Genomic DNA, 16729 nt, shown 5'->3' with positions numbered 1-16729 from the left:
TACCTAAACATTGTTTGTTTGTTTTAAGTGTCCTATCGGATCAAAACACCATGGCAGTGGAAAGCTCCAAAGAAACCAGCTTTGAAGATGGAATTCTAGAATTTGTGTCATGCTCAATTGCACCGCAGTGGCTGGCCTCACAATTGTTTAGTTTGGACTGCAGCACCAACTCTACCTAAGTTCACCAGTTTGCTGAATCCGACAGGCAAAACAGATATTGCAACAAAGCACTGGATGTATTTTCAGTGCTTGCATAATCACCTTGCCGTCATCACCCTTGACAATATTATTTCAGTACCATTCACAGAGACATACATATTGAAGTGGATCCTCAGAATTCTAAACAATGGAAAGACTATCATTTGACAAAAGAGGAAACAATCCAACTGTTGGAAGCAGAAATAGAACAGGCAAGTGAGATGTGGGATTCTGTTTTTCTGGAAATAGACATATATCCATCTGAGTTATACATCACATCAGGAACTGCAGTTTAGATGCCCTGACGTATATCCGGTTCCCTTTTTTTTCTTTTTCAAATATATATACACTGTGTGAGCTCTAAAGATACATGCATGTACATAACACAGCCTACAGATTAGAAGGATAAGCCCTTCCTGATCGCTATGACAAATCATCATTCATACATCTGTGCAGGAGGGATCAATCAAATGTACAAGTTCGTCTCCTACAAGAACAAATCGTCTACGCCCACCGCTGTCGATGGGGGAGCGTCTTCCTCCTCCATCTCTGGCTCAGGTTCCATGTCAAATTCTGGAGAATCGATGTCAGCGAGGTTCTTCAGGTCAACCACAGACAGCTCATCGAGCTGCTTCACCACAAGGTCTGCAGCATTAAGCTCGTAGACAGGGTGCTTGCTTGCAACCGCAACACACTTCATTCTGGCATCATGCGCAGCCTCCACCGCGGAGTTGGAGTTCCCAAACACGATGCACCTCTCCGGGATGAAACTTAGCAGCTGTGCAGCATATAGAAACATTTCAGGGTCGGGCTTTCCTCGATACACATCCTCCGCTGCCACAACAGCTTCAAAGAAGCTCCGCACGCCAACAGCTTCAATTGCTTCTTCGATAACTTTCCGTGGCCGTGTGGAGGCCACAGCGAGAGGAATCTTGTAATTGGCGAGCGTGCTCATGAATTCCCTCGAGCCATCCCTCATCTGATAGAATGCGCCGCCACGGAGGTTGCAGTGTATCTCATCCTTCCGTGAGGCCAACCTCCTTAGCTCCGAGGGGTCTCTGGACCAACAGAGAACTTCAGAAATCGCATGCTCAGTCTTCATCCCCTCAATTCTCTTGAGCAGAAATGCCAGAGGTGGCGACTTTCCCTCTTCTTGCGCAAGGGTCAACCATGCCTGCTTTTCCAATTCAGTATTATCCTCGACAATCACCCCTTCCCACTCAAAGATCACGCCAAGCCACCCGCAGCCCATCCGCTCCAGCCGGAGCAAAGGGTTGTGCAAGTTGGGATCATCAGCCCTGTTGCGCGGAGGCCAGGACGGGGCAGGGTTCGTGGCCGCCCCAACATCCCCGATGTCATCACCGCCGTCCCCCGGGATCCCCCGGAACTCCCTCCTTGGGGGGCTAGCCTCCTTAGTCACCCCAATCGCCAGCGCCCTGATCGGCCAGTCCGCAAGGCGCCGCGCCGGCGACAACTGCCTGGTCACCCGGGCAACAAGCCGCCTGCCAGCGAACCGGGTCCCCAGGGGACGGCATCCAAGGACCTTGGACCTCTGGTCGAACAGGTGGTGGGCGATGAAGGAGGTGCTCGCGCTGACCGTGTCGACCACCATCATGGCTGCCGGATCCGCCGCCCCAACTACCGGTCAAGAATCGAGATCCCGGAGCCGGATCCTCCGCCCAAAATCCCCACCTCAGCCTCTTCCAATCGGACGCCCTTCTCTCGGCCCAAGCTGCAAGAACAAAACAGAACGGGAACCGCTCAGAACCAATCCGCTGCGGAAACAACACCAAACAAACCACGCATATAGAAAAGGAAAAGAATCCAACGCAAAGACGCGAACAAATAAAGCAATAGCCAGTACGCAGGAAGCGCGTGAGAGTACCTAATCCTAATCAACGAAAAGCAACCAAGCATCAGCTAATAACCACAAACCGAATTGATTCGATTCTATCTATGGCCTCCGAACAAACAGCACGGAGTCCGAGTTGGATTCGTTCGTTTTGGGTTGGGATTAGAAGGAAAGCAAGCGAGCACGCCTAAGAGCGGATAACAGAGGAGGAGGGCGTACCGGGGACGGCGGCGACGGGGAGGAGACCGGAGGAGGCGGTGAGGGGAGGGAGCGGGAGGTTCCTTCGGGAAACTGTCTACCTTACCTTGTTTAGCTTCCTCTCCTTCGTTGCTTCCTTGTTCCACTTTTCCTCTTCCTCGAGATTTTTCCTTTTCTCTCGCCTATTTTTATCGGCAACCGCTGCTTTGGTTGGTTGGTCTCTCTCTCGCCGTCGTGGAGGAGGAAGGCGAGACGAATCCCTGCCCGATGAGCGACACGTGGCGTGGTAGCCAGCGTCCGATGGGGATCCGGGGGGGAACGTGAGGCCCAGGTTGCCTCCCTCCCGCGGCCTTGGAATTGAGACGCGGTGGCGTTTCGTATCTCTTTTTTTTTCTTCCAAATAATTTATCTTTTTTCTTGGTATTAGTGGCTATTAACGGCCAAAGCATGTGGACACATTATTAGTGGTTTCTTCTCTTTGGAGTATATACACATTTTTAAAAGGAGGATAAGCTTTATTTCATTGTATAATTGTTGTCCTCCTATCGTGGAGTAAAATGGAGTAAAATGAGTAAAATTAGAGGAATCATGCAACCAGACAGATATATATAGTTCGCCTAGCCAAATGAGCAAGCGTATGCGCGAACAATGTTAACGGTTGTCTTCACGAAAGAGCATTCCTTGTACGAAAAGTCTTCCGACAGAACATCTGGTAAGAAGTCGCGTGACTCCTTTGTTTGTGTCGCAAGATGAGCAACGCACGAGCAAAGAACGAACGTCGGAGAGGAGGAAGGGGGGGGGGGTTGAATATAACGGAGATGACCGACAATTAAAGGCAATTGTCATACATGTAATGAACAATATTTGGCCTTTTTCAAGAATTAACCTTCTGATCGAGTTCGGTGGCAAACTGACTTCGCACCACAGTAATGGGCCTGGGTCTGCATAGAACATCTAGCGCGGTGAAGCACTGACGGAGGAGGGGGTGGTTTGTTTGCTGATCTATAATGGGTAGGACGCGCAACGCCCCAGCTTGGCCTTGCAAATGGGAATTTGGAGTGATGAAATGCCAGAGCAAGAGGAGAGGATACCTCATCGGAACTCGACCTTACTACCACGTGACCTAACCTTTGTTACGGCATGTCGCTCTGGTATGAGCGCGGTCAAATTTCATCGACTTTTGACACACAATTATATACAAAAAAAATATGATTTGTGGAGTGAAAGTAATATCATACTCCCTCCATCCAACAAAAGATGTCTGAAGTTTGTCAAAATTTGGATGTATCTAGACATGACTTAGGTATAGATGCATTTAAATTTGGTCAAAATTGAGACATCTTTTGTTAGACGGAGGGTGTAGAATTTTTTATTTTTTTCCCCATAATATTATATTTTCGTAAATTTTGATCAACATATTGACTTGGAAAATAATGTTCAAAGATTGTGCGTAGGCCACCGTGACATATGTTCCCGAGCACATGGTACAATAACATAACATATCCAATTTTATTTATTATGAATTGTGCTCACACAAAACTCATAGTACAATAATAATTAACTTATTCAAGCAACTTGCATGAGGTTATTAACTTTAGTACGAGCTTATATAACCAGCTGCTGCCATTAGTTCACTCCAGACGGCACTCAACTGGATCAAGTGTGGTTGGCGCAAGCGCAGGGTCTTTGACTATGACCTCAAGATCATGCGCTGCATTATCCTTGCCACCCAAGGCAGAATTCAAGAAGGCCACCATGATCCCTGCAACGCACCTCCTCATCTTGTCCTTACAGCTACCCCCATCCTTGCAGAGGCAAGTGATCACCATGGGCGCATCATCATCCAGCATGTCCAGATGCCCATAGTCCTTGGTCACAAAGTAGTAGCATGGCGGCTTGCACTCAAGGTAGAACTCTCTGTGGTTCACATCTTTGGGTGCACAGGGAGGGGTGAATATGTTCTTCTTCTCCTCACCGAGCCCGGTGCCGATGACCAGCACCGGCATTGCCGCCGACATGTTGAAAGAGGAGGGCTCGTAGGTGAGGATCTTCGGTGCGAGCTGGGAAGACTTGCCGGTGCCCGCGACAGGGTCGATGCCGATGAGCGCTGAGAAGGACAGGTTGCTCTTGGCATGCCCCAAGGCCAAAGAGAATGCCGTGTGGCCTCCTCGGCTGTGTCCGGCCAAGGCGAGTTTTGAGAGCTCCGGCTCGACCCCTTTGGGGAGCACGGAAGGGAGACCCTCTGGGAGCCAGTCTGACACCTTGGCTGCTGCTTCTATGTCCTTGGTGTCACCTGTGGGTATCATACTCAAGTGGAACTGCATTTTACCCAGAAAAAATGTTACTTACAGAGTTAGTGATTGATCACCACATAAGTCAAGTGACCAGAATATACTACAGGGGATCCTCTTCTGAGAGCTAGCGACCTGGGGTGCAACCATGATGAAGCCATGGGATGCGACGTGCCGGAGAAGCTGTTTGTAGTAGTGGTTCTGGAGGAAGAAGCCATGCAAGAGCATGGCGACAGGGTATGTTCCTGCATCCTTGGGAGCAACGATCAACACCGGGATCGGCGGTGTCGGTACCGCATTGTGATCCACTTGAATCACCTCCACTGCAAGCTTCCCTGGCTGGAACACCGAGGTGATCACCGCCTCGAGGACATCTGCGCCGGAGTTCTTCTTCAACTCTGCTGCTGCTGCTGTTGCTGCCATCTCTCACGCGAGCTCAGGGTAGGCAGTACAAACTCTCTATTCTAGTAAGAGCTTTGAGGGTGGTGGTGCTGATGAGCAGAGATCAGGATCAAGGTGGCAAATTTATAGCAGGGGGGCAATGTTATCTCTAACTGCTTTTGGAGGTTTGGTCAATGGTCTACTTCATGCTCCTCTGGGAAATGAGAAGAACGTGCATCTGAATGTCCACATGCATGAATAACACTGGTTGCATTGCATCAGCTAACTGCATTTGTTCATTTCATTGTCGCCCGACCAGCCTTAATGCAGAGTATGGATGTGAGTGAGCGAGCTGGCCAGCTCAACATAAATGGATTTCTAGAATTAAGAAGTAGGAATTCAGCATGTGCAGTAAATATTTGGTAGGTCCGTTCCAATAATTTTAGCAGGTTTGGTCCTACTCCTCTCTGAAGGAGGAAAGTAACTGATATGACTTATTTATCCATTATCACCATATGCTGAATGCTTAAGGAAGCTTAAGTTATGTATCATCTGTTCGCTTGTCCATGATGTCAAGTCGGACAGTTGCAGAACTTGAAGGGTAGAATCCTCCTACATGTTAGCCTCACATGGGAAATGCAGAATGCATAGTCAGTTCTTCAGTGCAGATTTTCTTACTAGTGATCATTTGTTCTTTTTGCTTGTCTCATTGCCTTTTTCCTTTCACCATGATTGTCATAGTACCAAATTTTCTCTTCCTAAAGTAGAGTTGTAATTCTTGTTTATACTGTTTTATTTAAACACGTTTATACTTGTTTCCAGTCATTTGAAATTCTAGGTGGAGCAATTTAGGCATGTATATTCAGCTCAGCTATTGGCCATGGATGAATATGACATGCACATGAAGGAATTGAAGAATGAAGCTAACCCTCTAACAATTGCCTTAGCTCAACAGTTTTATCACTTAGCCTCTTACCAACAAATTTATCGTTTTCTTGGTGATGTTTGTAGCTGTTTTACTGTGCACATTTATTTTCATGGTTGTAGCTCATAATTTAGCCAAAATCATGCTACCAGAGGAGCTTACGTGTCCGTATCTTGCTCATTTAATTAGATTCTCTTATCAACAACTTGATAGCATTATCAGTGATAAGTCTGGCTGGCTGTTTTACTGTACATATTATTTCCACAATTCCGGATGGCCGCTGTAGCATTACTTGTTCATAAGACGTACAAAAATTTCCTAACTTTGTACCGTACTAAATCCAAGACATTTATTACTGAGTAATCCCTCCGTTCTTGCACTAAAACAACGACAAGTATTTAGGAACGGAGGAAGTACTAACTTTGTACTAAATCCAAGACACTTATTATGAATCGGAGGAAGTACAAAACATAATCATCAAAATTAACACAGAAGTTATTGCATTTCTTTTCCCAAACAGAGGCAAACAACAAAGCACGTAAAATTTGCCATCCATCCTCATGTGATAATCCGAAAGCAAGAAACAACAGACAAGTCCATACATTTCCAAAGGGCGATCAGTACCCAAAAGCCTCTTCGATCATCAACCATGTAGCATCAAAGAACAGTGCCAGTTATCACCACATGGCAAAACAACATCTTAGGCTTCAAGTTTGGTGATGCAGCATATAGAACAACAAGTGCCAGTGCAGTCAACATTTATTTCCACTATGGAGCTGAAAGCCCATGCATATGTGATGACGACGAAGTAAAGAAAGGTTAAACTGATAGACAGATCGTCTGCGGGCATATCCCGTTCACAAGCTTCAGTCCACGGTCTCTTCCACCTTCTTAGGTTTTGACAGAAGATACCAACCCAGGGCACTCAAGCCAGCGATGGTGCCTGCCAGGACGGCGTAGTTCCTGTTCTTGTCGGTCGACACACCAGCAGATGATGACTCTGCTGGACCGCCTCCAGCCTTAACATCACTTGCTGCGGAGCTTGGGGTAGACGGAGCTTGCTCTCCTGGGCTGGGACCCTACAAGCATTTACAGCTCTTGTAAGAGGAACAACTACAACAGTTACATGATCAGGCCAAAAATGCAAACACAGTGGACTCATATTAGCAAGTGCACAACCCACACGGAAAACTGGTATAGTGTATTTCTAGTTTTCTACTTAGAAAGTTAGAACATGCATATCCACTCATGTCTTGAATAGAAGGATAATGCAAAGAGAAGATTTATGGAAATGAAACATCAACAGCCACTGCCAGTGGTTTAAGAAACTGTATGTTTGCATACCTTGCGTGCAAGCTTCTCTATCTTCTCTTGTTCCATTTTCTGCAGTAGGAAATCATCAGGCATATTATTAGCACATCAATAAATTTATAAACACAGCTGACATCAGCAGCAGAGCTTAAATCAGAGATATAAACAGTGAAGACTGGTAGTTCTGGTCCTTCTGGATGGGTTTATACTTTATATTTGAAACAAGTAATGCTATAGCCTACAGAATACCATCACATAAATTAGCAAAACTGTTATCACTGGATGTCTTTACTGATTTCAAGTTCCACAGCTGAATTCTGTTTCAGATGAGTAAATAACACTGCTGAGCACTGGTCCTTCTGGATGGGTTTATACTTTATTTGAACAAGTAATGCTATAGTCTACAGAATACCATCACATATATTAGCAAAACTGTTATCACTGCTGAGCATAGATTATAGCCTGTTTATGCCTCAAGACTTTAACTGGAATCTGCCAGTATGGTGACAGCATCCATGATCCATATATGTTAACAGTTAAGACATGCTTATGTGGAGCAATGGGTTATTGTATTTAAAGTGCCAAGATACCATATACTATCCCTTAAAAGTAGCTCAATATAGCGGCAATAGTCCAGGAGGACTGCAGAATAACAGAACATTGTGACGCATTTCTGCCTAGTGCCTACTAGCATATTTGCAGAACATTTAGGGCCTGTTCGGGAGTTCAGTTTTGGCCCAATACCCTTGTACTCCCTCCTTCCCAGAAAAAATGTCGTATTAGGATTTTTAATTTTTTTCCCAAATTAACCGTCGTATTAGCTTTGCACATTGAATCCTGCGGCTTGGCAGGCTCCATGCAGAGCAATTACTGGATTGAGTGGCTGCATGCAGCGATTAGTGGTGGAGGTGATTAATTGCAGCCGCTCATTCCGCCAGTCCCTGTGAGGAAAATGCGCCGGTAGAGCTCATACGCCATTGCAGCTCACGCAGTTCATTAAGAGAAGCTTTGTCTTGGTATTTGGGATTTGTCTAAAACGACACATAATTTGGGAAGGAGGGAGTAAATTGCAACTCTAATGTGAAGCATTCTTCTAAAAAAAACTACAAGGGTAAAAAGAAACATGGCTCCCAAACAGGGCCTTAGGGACTTAATGTCAGCAAAGGAATAAAATGGAACTCAGGTAAAGGCTCTTCTTCAAAATAAGAAACTAATACCATAATGCCCAAGAACCAGCAATCATTCGTAAGATGGCATCATATTGACAACACCACAGAAAAGCTCCTAGAATTCAATATCACAGCAATCATCCAGTGGAAGCTCCAATAGTAAAATATGATGAATGGAGTGTATAATTTCTACTGGTAGGCTTGCGAAGATCCCAAATTCCACAACAATAACACCAGAATAGCTACTGCATCCTCAGATGAGCATAATTGAGCAACCAACCATAAACAAATGATGATTAACTGAATTAAAGTATGGATCTCATCTCACAAATACAATCTGAAATGACATTACAAAATTGCGAGGTAAAAGCAATCGACAATCACAGACAGCATTGGGATAAACATAGCATATCTCAATCACATGTGGAATAGCAAGATCAACGGCATGGCAGATGCACACAATCAACATAGTAACCATAAAATGTTCTGTTATTTGACCAGGGGCACAACAAGTTACTCCAAATCACGACTAGCACAGGGTTTACACCAACGAACAGCACAATCCATCTACACAACAACAATGCAACTTATAGAAGTTGCTCAGCATCTGGGAAGATCGCTACGAGCAAGCAGCTCATCCAGGCCGACCGCACCAAAACTCAAACCCTAACCACACGGAGCTAACCAAACTAATCGCGAGGGCAAGGCTGACCCACAAGACCAATTCGCATCACATCCAGGACTCTTGAAGGAATCATCTGCAACTGTAGGTCGCCCTATAGAGGGGGAGGTGGTGGCACAGGATTGGGGTGGGGTATACCTTGATGTAGATATTCTCGGCGGCCTTCTCCTCCTCGCTGAGGACCTTGCCGCCGGAGGACCGGAGCCTGCTCTGAATGAACCTCGCCGCAGCCCTGGCCTGGGTCCTGGACGCCGCCGCCGCCGCCGCTATCGCCATGGACGCTAGAAATCGTAGAAGAAGATGGCTGTCGTCTCTCTCTCGATCTCGATCTCCACTCCCCTCTCTCACTAGAAACGAGAAGAACTTGACTCGGCCAGTTCTGTTAGCGCTACTTTACCTTTAAACCCTTTAGGATAAACATTTTATGTTCCGGGACATTTTCTTTTTATCCCCAGAAAATTCTCCATTTCGAACCTTCCCGATTTCACCGATCCCCTGAGCCCTACTGCCCTACGCGTCAGAAGAAAAAAAAGGCCCCGTGAGCAACGTTTTCTTGTACGCCGTCGGCATTTTTTTCGTCCAAATTTCACACCGTGAATTTTACTGATTTCTTAGCTGTTAGCATTTTTTTCTCATGTCCCCCAGACATATTTTCCCGCGTGAATTTCCCCCCGATTTTTCCTAGCTTTACCTCCGAGGGTGTTAGCAGTTTCTTTATGGAGAGATAATATTGGGAAATGACCATAATTTTATAAGTTTTTCTTAATTCCGCGGGTGTTAGCACATGAAATTTTCTGTCCCTGGACATTTTTTCTTCTGAGATTTGTTTTCTCAGTTTTCATTGATTGCATGGGTGTTACCGTTCTAGCATAAGTTTTTTTTTCCATCCTCTTGCATTTTTCACCAAAAAAAATTTCCGCCATTGCCAAATTCACAAACTCCTACTACCAATTTGCTGGGCGTCTTCGGGCGTATTTTTCTCACGCTCAGGATTTTCTGGTGAAACTTCATTTTCTCTCCACACATTTCTTCATTGTTGCTAAAACAATGACCTTTTTTTATTAGATGAGAGGTTTTGTATGCACGATGAATTTCATAAGGTTCATGTAATCACGTTTGTGCAGCTAAAGTTTATTAGAACCATTGAATTGCAAAGCACAATAACCAAAACTGTTTCTCAACGAGAGGCAAAAGACAAAGCACTACAATCTGTCATATGAGAAATCACCCTCCGTTATAATCTGAAAGCTACAAAAAACAATGGGCAAAAGAAATTGACAAGCACCATCTCATTCCGTACAATTTGAAAGGGCGAGTACCCAGAAGCCTCTTCTATCATCAGCAATGTAGCATCATAGGACAATGTAACCTGACATGCAAAAGAACTACAGAACATCTAGAGCGCTTGCTTGAAGTTTTGGTGATGAAGCATATAGAACAAGAAGTGGGGTGTGGTCAACATTTATTTCCACAATGGAGGCAAAAGTTCATGTGCGATGACGACTTGTAAACGAGGGTTAAACTGATAGACAGACCATCTGCAAGCAGATCACATTCACGACCTTCAGTCCACGGTCTCTTCCACCTTCTTAGGGTTCGACAGGAGATACCAACCCAGAGCGCTCACGGCAGCAACAGTGCCTGCCAGGACAGCGTAGTTCCTGTTCTTGTTGGTCGACACACCAGCAGATGTTGACTCCATTGGGCCCCTTCCAGTCTTCACATCTGTAGAGCTTGGGGTAGACGAAGCTTGCTCTCCTGGGCTGGGGCTGGGACCCTACAAGCATTTACAGCTCTTGTAAGTTACATTGTCAAGCCAAAAGGCAAATGCAGTGGGCTGAAGCAAGTTCAAATGCATAATAATGATATCACACCATTAAAAATGAATGCCACACGACTTCCATGTAAAGAAGTAAAGAACAGCTCCAGTGCAAGACATCAATAGAACAGAATACTTATGAACAATGGAACATCAACAACCACTGCCCATTCCAATGGATAGAGATTGTGAGCGAATTAAATAACTACAGATCTATGATTGCGTGTAAACTAATGGTAATAGCATGCACACAACATTAGGGGAGCAGAAAACTTGTGGCAATGTGCAGCTGGGGCAGGCTCGTCCCGCCCGCACAGCCGTAGCAATACTATGCGGGATGCTGGTTGCTGCCCGCGTCCCGCGAGACGTGATCCCGCTGGGATAAGTGGGTTCGGCAGTCTCGGCCCGTTTATCCCGCAAAAACCCGCAGCAGACGTGGTATGTAGGTGTTGGCTAATCGATATGCATGCATCAGGGAGTAGCCCGTCCGCACGACCGCACCTGCTGTGAAAGAACTCACGGGAGTCCTTTCCCTATCGGCATCCCATGAGTTGCAGTGCCGCTGGGTACAATTGATTGCAGAACTACAAATGATCTTCAGATACAATTGTGGAACAAAAACATTGTAGCAAACGGTCCTAGTGGAGAGGCCTAATTGATAGCAGCTGAACATCATGTTAATCTGCTTCTCAAGAAGTAGGGACTCATGTCAAAGTGGAGCACATTATCTTAGTAAAAAAAAAATCTTTCTAGTCTTTAATCAGAAGTCTCATGCATGGCAAAATAATTAAGGGTTGAACACATTTAGAATACTTTGTAACTTGATGGATGCATATAAACTTGCAAGTGACAGTGCTTTCACAAATCACATCATTATTCTAGAAAAAAGAAACAAATTGCATCATCACACCGTGACTGAGTGCATCTAGACTAGCTAGATAAATACATAGATGATGGATCACTCAAAGACTAATATAAGGACATGCAGACAGGTCAATCAAACTCACAGGTCTGAAGCTAAAAGTCCACAGACCGACAAGTGATTAGCTAAAGAAAAAGCTATCTGCAACCAAAAAACTGCAGTGGCCAGGTAGGAACAGAACGAGATTAACACAACATATTTCTTCCATATTTACTAGGCAGAGAGCGGGACGGTCTTGACAGCTGGATGGGCGCTGCCGTGTGGGCAGAGGAGTTGGGGGTCTACGCCGTCGAGCAAGAGGACTGTAGGGGCAGGATAGTTGGGGAGCGGCGGCGAGCAGGTCGTGATTCCAACTCGGGAGCCCATGCGGGATATACGGGATCCCGCGGGATGATTTTTGTGCTCCCAGTTAAGCCCCTGCGGGATATACAGGTCACCCACGAAAACAAACGGGCTTTACAGTTTGCGGACGGGACGCGGGACAAACGGCTAGCCCGTCCCAGCTGCAGCCCTAGTGGCAATGAAACATCAAAACAGACACTACCCAAATCCAGGGGCTACAGAGATGGTGACATTGCATACCTTGCGAGCGAGCTTCTACATCTTCTCTTGTTCCATTTTCTGCAGTACAAAACAAGATTCATCAAGAAAAAGGTACACCAACACTACTCATATTAACTGGAAATATGATACAAATCAGAAACGCTGAAAACTGGAATTCTGAAAGTACTGCTATTTACAAAGAAGCAATGACAGAGCCTACCGAATTCCATTTACGGCAGATAGATAGTTTGTAGAACGCTACACATGAACTGTATACAATAGCACTGCAGAGTATAAACCTGCTACTAAGGTAATAACATGCTCTGCCATGATTAAACTTGTAAAACATGCTTTTCTTGTGATGTTCTGCAGCTATTTCAACATGATTTTAGACGTTTGACTAAACAGGCACATGACAACAAAACAATATGTATATACCCTTCAGAGCAACAGTAATATCTATGCTTTAAATCTTCCAAGACGTACTAAATTGTAATTCTATCACCCAACTGTAGACTTGTAACTAATGGTTCACCAACAGCAACAGAACAAACCAACTAACTATTATGAGTTCAAAAGATTGACAGAAATTCCAGAGCAACAATTCAACCATGGTATCTCTTTTAAGAAAACAGAGAAAATGGGGATGTGCACCATAAGAACGGACAATAAAAAGGGTAATCTAATCTAAGACAAAAATAGTAAAATACAAACTCTGGCACCACATTGCTACCCTAACAGCACAATTCCTATAAAGAAACAATAAGATAGACATTTAGGACCCTTGAGACCTTAACAAACATAAAAGAAATATAAAAACAGAAGTAGTATGCTTCCAAATGTCAAAATACAAAAATATTATCACAATCCACAAGCATCAAAATTGAGCAGTGCTCATTCAATTGAAATTACTTAAGTAAAAAACTACATAGCCAACATAACAAATAGTTACCGGCAATAAGTTTCTAAAGATTTTTCAATAACACATCATTAGACATGATCAACAAAACAAATAGCTACCGGCAGTAAGTTTCTAAACATTTTCCAATAACACACCATCACACCAACCACATCTTCCAAATGAGCACATAATAAGAAAACAGAAATTAACATATACATAAATTTAAGAGTATACTGAGCCATCTTAAAGTGTATTGGTCAAAAAAAATATCAAAAGCCATCTTAAAGTGTAACCATCACCAAATCGCAGAATAGACTCATAAAAACAAGTGGTTTTCCTAAACAACTATAGAAAAGGGACCAAACCCAACTAAACTCATGATAGTTTTAAAGATATACACAAAAATATACTCCAAAACATAGATACTTTCTCTACAAGAAAATAGTGATGGACGCCCAGAGAACAATCAGATGAACATTTAGGGCTCTTGAGGCCTCAATCATAAAAAAGGAATATAAAGCATAGGTAGTATTCCATACAAAAGTATCATCAGAACTCCCAAGCATCACTAGTGCAAATTTTAGGATGTAACCATATTCACTACTCCACAGAAAACTACCTACAAATTCCCATGGCAGCAAACATTCAATTATAGCCCCCACAGTAAAACTAAATGACCAGAAAAATAAATCAGACCAAATGTTGAAGTCTGTAAAGATCTCCATAATATACCATCACAAAACCACAACATAAAACTGAAGCAATTAGGAAGCTTAATGAAAAATGATACATCGCGATCATACTTAAATGGCAGTTTGAACCTAGTGATAGATCTTTACAGACAATAATCATACCACAACAATAATCAGACATGACCTTAGGAAGTTTCCGAAACAAAGCAACCCACAATTTCAAAAGCCATCAGAGTAACAGAACAACCAGAGTATATCCCAACCAAAATCGGACCAACACAGAGTATGACACCTGGACACAGTCAAAACATGAGGGTTTAAGCCCTCACCAACACAATCTTCCTGTACCTACACCATATGACCATAACATCGCGACCTACCAATAAAAATCACAACACTTGGGTATCTCAACACGAGCACGCGCCTCACACAGACAGAGCGGCATAGCAACTCTAAACTGCAACACCTGATGAACTGCCTAATTGAATCGCATTACAGCCACGATCAGAGACACAGGAAGAGAGAAGGGAGCGGGAGGGATGGCGATACCTTGATGTAGATGTTCTCGGCGGCCTTCTCCTCCTCGCCGAGCACCTTGCCGCCGGAGGACCAGAACCTGCGTTGCACGAACCTCGCCGCCTCCCTGGCCACCGACCTGGAGGCCGTAGCCGTCGCCGCCGCCGCCGCCATCGTCGCGAGAAACCCTAGGAGACGATGAACTCTCTCTCGCTCTTGCTTTCTCTTCTCCATGCTCCTCTCTCTCTCTCTCCCACGGCGAAACAAATCCTGCACTGGCAGCAGTCCTCTCCTCACACTATATGGCCAGCGACTCTGCCTCTTTTCAATTTACACCCTTCAGGATATGCAAATTAGTTTGCACACATACACGGAGATGGCTTCTGCAACAAGGAAACTTTCAAAGGGATGTAGAGGTGAATATACATTCCCCCTCGGGAAACCTAATGCGGCCCGGCCCAAACAGCCCACCACGGCCCACTGAAAAACCCTAACCTCCAACTCATATACCTACTCCTCCACATCGCATCCATCTCTTCTCCTTCGGCCTTCCTCCCTTCCGCCGCCGGCTCCTCCTCTTCTTCGTTGCTTCGCGTACCTCCCTCCGGCGCACCACCTCAGCCATGGTACGTATGCTTGCATCTATCTACCCGCAGGGCAGCAGCTGCTGCAGCCTGGATGCGTACTGACCCCATCGCTTGTTCTCCGCAGGCCCCGAAGAAGGAGAAGGCCCCGCCGCCGTCTTCCAAGCCCGCCAAGTCCGGCGGTGGCAAGCAGAAGAAGAAGGTCAAATCCCGCTGTCCCTCTCTCCCTCCCTGATTGATTCGACTCTGATTGCTGTCTCGCGCCTTCTCATCGAGTTTTTATGTGCTGTGTTTGTGCGGGGTTGCAGAAGTGGAGCAAGGGAAAGCAAAAGGAGAAGGTGAACAACGCGGTGCTGTTCGACCAGGCCACCTACGACAAGCTGCTCACTGAGGTCCCCAAGTACAAGCAGATCACCCCGTCCGTCCTATCCGAGCGCCTCAGGGTACGTGATCTTGCCAATGATGTATCGCGATGGCAGAATCTATGTGTGATGTATGATATTTGGGGAAATCTTCTCCTGTGAAGGCGATCTGCTGTTTTTAGACCAATTACTCTTGTTTTGGGGTGCACCGAGATTAACTTCTATTGGCACACCAAGATGCTCTGTAGCATAGAACAATTAGTTGCGTTACATATTGACTACATGTCCCGTTTAATGTTGGTTGCTTTGTTGTACAGTGATGTTTGATTTACTACATGGCTGGTCCTCAAATATCTCTTTGTATGCCTAGTTGTTGGAGATAGGGTGCAATTGATTTGGTATACCCATTTGTTTGAGTTGTAAGTTGAAATGTGATATTTCCATCATGTTATAAATTGCAGCCACTAGTGTTTCCAGTAATTTGGAATCATGTAAGAGTTAGTGCAGTTGGATGATGCTGATGAACACGTCAAGAACTTGTCGCCTCTTGGCATCCAAATTTGATGGCTATTTTGAATATTAGTATGCATGTTTTTTGTGCTTGCTGAGTGCTCTGAACGTATTCCAACCTTTAGTTCATTAAATTGTTAATGGAATTTAGAATTATGTTGTAGTTCTCTTGCATGTGCATCTATATCTCATTTTGTTTACTACTGGACTGTGGTTGCAGTCGGATCAATTTAATTAGTTTAACTTGCATCATCCACATGTTTCTGCACTTTATGTTAGTGCATCATCTGTGGTAGGAGTATTAAAATGCTATTGGCTACATGTCTTGACCATCTAACTTAAATATATATTTATCTTATCTGCAGATCAATGGGTCTCTGGCTCGCAGGGCTATCAAGGACCTGATGGAGAGGGGACTCATCAGGATGGTATCAATCCATTCCAGCCAGCAGATCTTCACCAGGGCGACAAACACTTGATCACTTATGTGTCCAGTCGCTGTTTTCTAGTCTAGTAGACTAGGATGTTGCTGTTATATTGAAGCTTATTTATCTTCAGCGAAGCACTTTGTCGGTGTTGTGTCATGCACTCATGCAAGTAATGTTGAATGCTTAGATTTTGGTACAATTTTAAGATGATGTTTTCAGTGCAGTCAAATCTATCAGATTGTTTTGGAATCCGTTGCTGTCATGTTTGCATGTTTTATCAATGTCTGGTCAGTCCAGACAGTTAACTAAAAATTGAGGCTATGTAGATAACGGGGTTATCTGAGGCATTGAGTTATCATGATTTTGTCAAATGCTGTGAGCCCTGATTTCGTAGGATGTGAACTTGAGGTGATGCTGTTTGTGAGTGATTTCGTGATTAAGGTAG

At 44.6% G+C, this 16729-nt stretch overlaps 4 protein-coding genes and 1 pseudogene across 4 annotated transcripts; 1 reads left to right on the top strand and 4 right to left on the bottom strand.

Moving 5' to 3' along the window:
- Positions 1-404: 404 nt before the first annotated feature.
- On the bottom strand, positions 405-2438 carry LOC100830159 (5-amino-6-(5-phospho-D-ribitylamino)uracil phosphatase, chloroplastic). Its single transcript, XM_003578638.4, has 2 exons — positions 2270-2438; positions 405-1930 (listed from the first exon to the last, which is right to left on the bottom strand). Exon 2 carries the CDS (start codon positions 1811-1813, stop codon positions 686-688), a length of 1128 nt encoding a protein of 375 aa, XP_003578686.1. The 5' UTR covers positions 1814-1930; positions 2270-2438; the 3' UTR covers positions 405-685.
- A 1315-nt stretch (positions 2439-3753) lies between these two features.
- Positions 3754-5015, bottom strand: LOC100824120 (chlorophyllase-1). The gene is made up of 2 exons (XM_003576822.3): positions 4675-5015; positions 3754-4566 (listed from the first exon to the last, which is right to left on the bottom strand). Exons 1-2 carry the CDS (start codon positions 4960-4962, stop codon positions 3880-3882), a joined length of 975 nt encoding a protein of 324 aa, XP_003576870.1. The 5' UTR covers positions 4963-5015; the 3' UTR covers positions 3754-3879.
- Positions 5016-6324: 1309 nt separating this feature from the next.
- LOC100829853 (uncharacterized protein At2g27730, mitochondrial) lies at positions 6325-9405 on the bottom strand. The gene is made up of 3 exons (XM_003578637.4): positions 9146-9405; positions 7190-7228; positions 6325-6924 (listed from the first exon to the last, which is right to left on the bottom strand). The coding sequence occupies exons 1-3, from the start codon at positions 9281-9283 to the stop codon at positions 6712-6714; spliced, it is 390 nt and encodes a 129-aa protein (XP_003578685.1). The 5' UTR covers positions 9284-9405; the 3' UTR covers positions 6325-6711.
- A 1166-nt stretch (positions 9406-10571) lies between these two features.
- Positions 10572-14574, bottom strand: LOC100829544 (annotated as a pseudogene).
- A 292-nt stretch (positions 14575-14866) lies between these two features.
- Positions 14867-16536, top strand: LOC100829243 (40S ribosomal protein S25-2). The gene is made up of 4 exons (XM_003578635.4): positions 14867-15026; positions 15112-15186; positions 15293-15427; positions 16222-16536. The coding sequence occupies exons 1-4, from the start codon at positions 15024-15026 to the stop codon at positions 16333-16335; spliced, it is 327 nt and encodes a 108-aa protein (XP_003578683.1). The 5' UTR covers positions 14867-15023; the 3' UTR covers positions 16336-16536.
- The last annotated feature ends 193 nt before the right edge of the window (positions 16537-16729 follow it).

Source organism: Brachypodium distachyon, chromosome 4 (assembly GCF_000005505.3).
Source record: "Brachypodium distachyon strain Bd21 chromosome 4, Brachypodium_distachyon_v3.0, whole genome shotgun sequence".
NCBI classification, from domain to species: domain Eukaryota; kingdom Viridiplantae; phylum Streptophyta; class Magnoliopsida; order Poales; family Poaceae; genus Brachypodium; species Brachypodium distachyon.
The sequence above is the reverse complement of the archived record's forward strand: the minus strand, read 5'-3'. Positions and strand labels throughout refer to the sequence as shown.

Coding starts and splice junctions, on each gene's coding strand:
- LOC100830159 (XM_003578638.4), bottom strand. CDS start 1,813: ATGATGGTGGTCGACACGGTCAGCGCGAGCACCTCCTTCATCGCCCAC.
- LOC100824120 (XM_003576822.3), bottom strand. CDS start 4,962: ATGGCAGCAACAGCAGCAGCAGCAGAGTTGAAGAAGAACTCCGGCGCA. Junction 4,567..4,674: donor TCATCATGGTTGCACCCCAG/GTCGCTAGCTCT, acceptor GGTAAAATGCAG/TTCCACTTGAGTATGATACC.
- LOC100829853 (XM_003578637.4), bottom strand. CDS start 9,283: ATGGCGATAGCGGCGGCGGCGGCGGCGTCCAGGACCCAGGCCAGGGCT. Junction 7,229..9,145: donor CCGAGAATATCTACATCAAG/GTATACCCCACC, acceptor TTCCTACTGCAG/AAAATGGAACAAGAGAAGAT. Junction 6,925..7,189: donor TAGAGAAGCTTGCACGCAAG/GTATGCAAACAT, acceptor AAATGCTTGTAG/GGTCCCAGCCCAGGAGAGCA.
- LOC100829243 (XM_003578635.4), top strand. Junction 15,187..15,292: donor GTGGCAAGCAGAAGAAGAAG/GTCAAATCCCGC, acceptor GCGGGGTTGCAG/AAGTGGAGCAAGGGAAAGCA. Junction 15,428..16,221: donor TCCTATCCGAGCGCCTCAGG/GTACGTGATCTT, acceptor TCTTATCTGCAG/ATCAATGGGTCTCTGGCTCG.